At 42.9% G+C, this 7,500-nt stretch overlaps 1 protein-coding gene across 1 annotated transcript; it reads left to right on the top strand.

Annotated features, from left to right (window-relative positions):
- Positions 1 to 2,756: 2,756 nt before the first annotated feature.
- Positions 2,757 to 5,516, top strand: LOC138962075 (serine-rich adhesin for platelets-like). The gene is made up of 3 exons (XM_070333786.1): positions 2,757 to 3,729; positions 4,266 to 4,346; positions 4,503 to 5,516. The coding sequence occupies exons 1-3, from the start codon at positions 3,012 to 3,014 to the stop codon at positions 5,345 to 5,347; spliced, it is 1,644 nt and encodes a 547-aa protein (XP_070189887.1). The 5' UTR covers positions 2,757 to 3,011; the 3' UTR covers positions 5,348 to 5,516.
- The last annotated feature ends 1,984 nt before the right edge of the window (positions 5,517 to 7,500 follow it).

Raw genomic sequence — 7,500 nt, 5'->3', positions numbered from 1 at the left:
GAGGGTCCTGGAAGCCTGCTTTATGGTGTGGTGGGCTGCGAGTTTCGCCCTTGTCTCTCACTGGTTCATCGGGTGTTCGAGCCAAGAATGGCGATTTTTTTAGAGGGATTTTGTTGTCTTCCCTGACCTTTACCGTTTTTCTTCATTTATTTGACAGTTTGGGGGTCTTTCCGAAGATGTCTAAGCCAAGAGTGGAGAATTCGTTAGGGATGTTCGTGTTTCTCAGACGTTTACTGTATTTTTTCCCTTCTTCATTGTTTGGTGTCTTCTGAAAGGTGTTGATGAACTGTCGTATGGACAAATGGGGCTCGGGGTTCGCCCTTATCCCTCGTTGGTTCATTTGGGATTCGAACCAAGAATGGAGGGGTTTTCAAGGAGGGTTCCTCACTCTCTGAACTTTACCGTTTCTCTGTTTTTCTTTGGCAGTTTTAGGGGCTTCTAGGAGGTGTTGATGAACTAATGCTTCGGAATGTTCGGGCGACATTTTTGAGAAAATTTGCTTTTGGGGCACTGTGGAATGGCGGTGAGGGAGACATCAAAGAGAAGAAGTCGTGAGAAACGTTTTGTTGACGGATACCATTACCTTCGAAATGTTTCTTACCTAAAACGTTTCGAAGAATTGAAGATTCGGAGTTTTTAACGTTTTTGTCAAGTGACAAGATCAGATCATGAAGAGCATCAAAAGAATCAAACCTGGGGGGGGGGGGGGGGATATGTGTACTGCCTTCCTTCATCCTCGATTCATCAGTTCAAGTGGCATTGTTTAATTACTACTAAAGGAGTTTGCTCAACCTTCTCAGCAACAGTTCTCAAAGTCCTGATTCTGTTTGCTCATAGTAACAATTGGAAGAGCCATGTCATACATGTCATTTTATAAACCCTTTTCATAGATTTCGTACAAAAGATGAGTTCTGCGATTTAAGTGCTATGAACATTTTTTGACCACCCCCTCTGTCTCTGCCTCTCTCTATCTGTCTCTCTGTCTGTCTGTCTCTTTTTCTCTCTTTGTCGGTCTGTCTTTGTGCCTGTATGTCTGTCTTTATTTCTCTCTTTCTCTGCCTCGCTCTCTCTCTCTGTCTCTCTCTTTGTCTCTCTCTCTGCCACTCGCTCTGTCTCTGTCTCTCTGTCCGTCCCCCCCCCTCTCTCTCTCTCTCTCTCTCTCTCTCTCTCTCTCTCTCTCTCTCTCTCTCTCTCTCTCTCTCTCTCTCTCTTTCCCCCGTACCCCTGCCCCTCACCCCAATCATCACCCTAACTTCTCTGCTCCCGTATAGTCTCAACCTCTTTAGCGACAATTCTCAAAGTCCCGTTGGCGCTCGTCCGACACAAAAACAAAAGAAACAAAAAGCGATATTGGCAAAAGGCTTCTGGCGATTTCCGGCCGCCCTTACTCGCCTTAATCTGGTTTTAAACACTATTTGAAGTGTCAGTTTTGAAAAGGACCTTCAACTACACCCATGAACTCTGAACGTCCCACGCAGAAAACTCCAACTTCCGGTGTTCAAAGAATGTGTATGCTGAAAGACTGAGATGCTTTCCGGTCAGCATCGTTGGGCGAACAGATGTCTCTACCTTTCAACTTTGAATTGTTTCTTTGCTTCTCTATTTTTTTAATTTGTGTTGTACTACGATTCTTCTTATTTTATTTTATTTTCCCGTGTGTGTGGTTGCGTGCGTGTGTGTATATATATGTCACAGGGGAAACTAGAATTCAGTAGGATCCGGAATCCTACTAGTAGAGACTGGAATCTCAGTTTCTACTAGTAGATACTGGAATTCCAGTCTCAACTGGACTTTTTCAAGTTCAAACTGGAATTCCAGTATCTACTAGTAGATACCGGAATTCCACTTACAACTGGATTTTTTCCAGTTGAAAGTGGAATTCCGATATCTACTAGTAGAAACTGGAATTCCAGTTTCAACTAACAGCCAGTTCATGTTGGAATTCAGTTTAAATTGGAATTATTTGAAAACTGAAAAAGAAACTGGGATCATATCCACAGAGAGGGTTCAACTTGAAAACAAAGCTTAGATGTGACAATGACTTCTTCACGTGAATCTGAGTTGTTGTTGCAAATAAAGTGACCAATGTTCTCCAGCCAGAGTAATATGGAAATTGGAATTATTTGAAAACTGAAAAAGAAACTGGGATCATATCCACAGAGAGGGTTCAACTTGAAAACAAAGCTTAGATGTGACAATGACTTCTTCACGTGAATCTGAGTTGTTGTTGCAAATAAAGTGACCAATGTTCTCCAGCCAGAGTAATATGGAACAACCGAGGTTCAATTGATACCAAATGGTCGAAATGGTCATGGCACTTAAAGGGGTATGAAAGACCTAAACCGGAAGTAGAAATCTTTGAACGGCAGCTGATACATTACCTTATCAACTCTCATTATCCAAAGTTTCAAGCCTGTAAGTCCAGTATTACTTCAGAAACATCGGAAAACTCAAAATCAAATTAAACAATTATTATCCGGAAGTGGTCCTAAAGGCTGAATCTTATCATCCCATGTGATGGGAGAAGCCTGGAAGATTCCAACTCAATGTCCGACGCGAAGCCACACTTCCCTTTTGATAATAAAACGTTGTTTTTTTACCACTTCCGGATAAGGATTGTTTATTTTGATTTTGCGTTTTCCGATGTTTCTCAGCGAATACCAGGCTTTCAGGCTTAATTTTCTGGATAATGAGAGTTCATAGAGTAATGTATCAGCTGCCGTTCAAGGAATTCTACTTCCGGTTTAGGTCTTTCATACCCCTTTAATGGTACTGTGACAGTACCATGAACCTTTCGATGAATGATACACTCGACTTCTCAAATTAAAACTGCTCTAGCAGCTTTATAAATCAGCTTTACAACCTGAAATATGGGCTACAGACATAGTGCAGTGGCCTAGGCTTGAAAAGGCCTCTATTTAAGGTGACAGTATCCAACTGGGATTGCTTCACTGTGTGCAGGGTGCATTGAGAGGGGGAACGGAGACCTACAATTGAAACTAGGCAAATGGATGGATACCAATGGCCCACAATGGAGCAGGGGATTAAAGTCTGTGGTTCACTCAATCAACACATCAGTTTCAAGTGCAACTGGGACAACACCGTATGAACTTGTATTTGGTCAGAAACCACGTTCGGACCAAGCTGTTTGGGAGGAATTTGCAGCTCAGGGTATTGTGCGTGAAGAAGATTTGCCAAATGATCTGCTTGTTATGCTTCCCACAATGAGGCAGGAAGGTGCAGTCGTGCAGTCAGTGAGTGAGGAAGATGCAGTCATTGAGTCATTGAGTCAGGAAGGTGCAGTCGTCGAGTCATTGAGTCAGGAAGGTGCAGTCGTCGAGTCATTGAGTCAGGAAGGTGCAGTCGTGCAGTCAGTGAGTGAGGAAGATGCAGTCGTTGAGTCATTGAGTCAGGAAGGTGCAGTCGTCGAGTCATTGAGTCAGGAAGGTGCAGTCGTCGAGTCATTGAGTCAGGAAGGTGCAGTCGTTGAGTCATTGAATCATGATGGTGCAGTCGTGCAGTCAGTGTGGCTGGACAATGTGGGGCGTGTAGTTCTGAGTCAAGAAGACACAGCCGTGAGTCAGAGAAGTGCAGTTGTGCAGTCAGGGAGCCAGAGTGACATCAGCTGCGAGGACGACGAGAGAATCACTGTGTGGAGTGAAGTGGTCTTTGATACAGTTCTGCAGCCAGTCAACAATTCTTTGCCAACTCCCGGACCTTCAACTGCTGGTATGTGGTATGCTTCTATCTGAATTGGTTTTAAAAATCTTGTGTTTTAGAGATATTGGCCATGCAACCATTGGACTAGTTGACGCCCATTACTGTATTAGTCGTATTAATAGGAGTAACATTCCATTACATTAACCCTTTTGCAGCCATAACAAACTAATGATGAACACAATTTTGATAATGATAGACAATGCAGGAGACGGGAGGTGCACTGGCAAGGGTTAATGACTCTGGGGATTAATGGCAGATTTGATGCAAATACAACTACAGTTCATTTGTTTCACAGGTGCTGACCGTTCTTCAGAAGCAGTCAACTTTCAAAAAAAACTTTCCTGTCAAAATGGGTCAAGTGTATGTTTTTGCAATGAATTATTCAGAATTTCTTCCTGTATCACTTCAACGTCGAAACACTAGTACACAGTGATTAATGTGTACACATACATGCCACATTATCATGTCACATTTCCCAACAGAGAAGAAGAAGAATGACTGCAAATGTCTGTTGCAAATACAACTGCATTTTATTTGTTTCACAGGTGCTGACCGTTCTTCAGAAGCAGTCAACTTTCAGGATCCTCTCGGACCTTCTCTCAGCACTCCTGAGCAGCATGCCACTGGTAAGTTTCTTCACACTTCCCTCAACACACTTTCAATGTGCCATATTTTCTATCAATTTATAAAGACTAGTTTGAAGATGTTAACAGGTTAACCCTTACACCACCTTTCTTGGTTTTCACACCAGCGTAGACGATTTTAATTTGTTTGTTTCACAGGTGCTGGTGGTTCTTCTCTCGGCATTGTAGAAAACGTGGATTCACCAAGTACATCATCTACTACCTGTACCAGCCACAAGCGAGGAAAGGAGTATCTTCTTTTGAGCGACAACGTCATCGTTTGTTCTGGCACAGAGCACACAAATCTTGACGTTGTGCATGGTGTGAAAGTGACTAAAACCACTCATGCTGTGTTTTCTGTTGACGAAGTGTTCGTTCCTACACATGTGCCTACAATTGCCAACCCTATGAATGAACCATTAGAAGTAGGACAGTTTGTGTTGTGGAAACGCACTGCAACAGTGCAAAATGAAGAAGGGAACACGGCTCACAAGGAGAAGCGACTTGTTGCCAGAAATAACTATTTGAAGGCTGCCAGACGTCAAGACACGAGGTACCAAAAGAAGGTAAAAGACGTGACCCAATCATTCCAAAACGGGCACACTGTCGGAGTGAAAATCCACAGTGCCGACAGGACCAACACTGACGTGCGGCTCTTGACCTGCAAGATTCTGGAATCAAAGATGAGGGGCGGTGATTCTGTCTATCGGGTGTATTGCCCGACTGGAATTGTTAAAAACTGGTTTCGGGGGGTGGAGCTTGTGGACATGAGCAGTGTGGTCCTCCCACATCTCAATGTGGTAAACCCACAGACTCTTAAGGAAGTGTCCCTCATTCAAGCCTCCAGGTCATCAACTGGTTGGCAAAACCGTGGAGCTGTCGCCAGGTCCGTCTGTACGTGCACAGGCGCGTGCATGACAAAGAGGTGTCCGTGCAAAGATGCCAAACTTGCATGTGGCACCAAATGCCACCCGCACAGCAAGAAATGCAAGAACATGTCCTGAAGTTGTCTGATGTGATTTTCATTGATTTGACTATGCAGTTTGTGGTGTTGGGTCTTTTTAAACAATGGATTTGCTTTCAATAAAGTAGTCAACTGTTCATTTTAAACAAAAAAGAAACTACATTCATCTCCATCGCGAAATTCCAATTTGAACTGAATTCCAACATGAACTGGCTGTTAGTTGAAACTGGAATTCCAGTTTCTACTAGTAGATATCGGAATTCCACTTTCAACTGGAAAAAATCCAGTTGTAAGTGGAATTCCGGTATCTACTAGTAGATACTGGAATTCCAGTTTGAACTTGAAAAAGTCCAGTTGAGACTGGAATTCCAGTATCTACTAGTAGAAACTGAGATTCCAGTCTCTACTAGTAGGATTCCGGATCCTACTGAATTCTAGTTTCCCCTGTGACATATATAATTGTATATATATGTGTGTGTGTGTGTGTGTGTGTGTGTGTGTGTGTGTGTGTGTGTGTGTGTATGTGTGTGTGTGTATGTGTGTGTGTGTGCGTGTGTGTGTGTGTGTGTGTTTGTTTGTGTGTGTGTGTGTGTGTGTGTGTGTGCGTGAGCTTGTGTGATTTTTTTTCGTCCTGTTTGTTGGTTGGTGCATTCTTTTATTTTCTCTATTTCTTGTTTTCTTATACGTTTTGCACTGACTACAACTACATTGCTGGTGTTTATGTTGGGCAAGGTATCGCATGCAGCCACTCAAGTCACATATATACGTCTGTATCAATAGATTGTGTTCGGAAATAACTACGTCAAGTGCTTTTCGGGGGTGGAAGAGTTGCTTTCCCTTGTTGCCATAGAAACACTGAGGTAAGCATACAATATCACGTGGAGCTTCTCTCAATGTTTCCATGGACAAGCCAGTAAAAAACCAGGGGAAAGCAGCTCGTCAACTACCCATAAAACCCCGAAAGAGTTATTTTGTCTATTTTTCATCTGGTATGGTTTAGATCTTGCATGAGTCTACACATGGTGGCTAAAAGCGTGGGTAGAGAGACATTTACAAATAACTGGATGACGTGGTAAAAGAAAAGTGAAGCGGTTTAAATTGTCCTCTCTTAATTTCATAGACACATTTTCTGATCACAATGTGTGGAGGAGTATTAACGCTAACACAAAGTAAATACTTTCGTGTTGACGTTGGAACACGTACTCTGTGGCACATTTCTGTACAGTTCCAATTACAATTCACACTGTGTTCAAAACGAGTTCCAGTAAGCGAGTTTACAAGTGGAACACTTTTGTTTGGAGTTGATATGAACGCTTAACATCTTACGAAATTCAAAGGAGAAATACCCCCCCCCCCCCCAAAAAAAAAAATAAGAGAAGAAAAAAAAAGAAAAAAAGAAAAAAAAAAGTCTGGTTTGATAAAAACTGCCAAGCGTTGACGAGCCCAAAACGAACCCGAACAGAGTTGTCACTTTAACGTTAATGACACAGACAAACTAAAACAACATCGACTCACACACTGGACACGTCCATGAGATATTTGAAGAAGCTAATGAAGTGATAAAAAGGGGATATTACAAAGGACAGACCCTAAACACTAGCCCTACCCTTTCCGACCAGGCCAATTACTCAACCTGGGCTGATTAGTGTTGTGCTTTCAAAGATTAGTCCGAAAAAGTTACATCCGGTTCTTTTTTTTAAAAAGAGCCGTTTGTTGATGACGTCATGAAAAATCTTTCTCACACCCCTCCGATCGCCAAATCAAACAAAACAAGAAGCCAACAACTAGGATGTGCAAGTCCAAGGGGAAAGATTACGAAGATGAAAGTAGAAATGAGAGTGATGAGTGGGGTGGGGATGGGGATGAGAGAGAGAGAGAGAGAGAGAGAGAGAGAGAGAGAGAGAGAGAGAGAGAGAGAGAGAGAGAGAGAGAGAGAGAGAGAGAGAAAGAGAGAGAGAGTGGGAGAGAGATAGAGAGAGAAAGAGTGGGAGAGAGGTGGTGTAAAAGAGAGAGAGGGGAAGAGAGAGAAAGAGAGAAGACAGAGAGAGAGACAGAAACATAGAGAAGCAGAATCATAGAGAGACAGTAACATATAGAGAAAGAGACAGACAGACAGACAAACGGACGGACGGACGGACGGACAGCCAAGAGGGGGACAGAGACAGAAAGACAGACAGACAGACAGACAGACAG

This window comes from Littorina saxatilis, linkage group LG3, assembly GCF_037325665.1.
Source record: "Littorina saxatilis isolate snail1 linkage group LG3, US_GU_Lsax_2.0, whole genome shotgun sequence".
Taxonomy (NCBI): domain Eukaryota; kingdom Metazoa; phylum Mollusca; class Gastropoda; order Littorinimorpha; family Littorinidae; genus Littorina; species Littorina saxatilis.
Note: the sequence above shows the minus strand (reverse complement) of the source record. Positions and strands in the feature narration are given on the sequence as shown.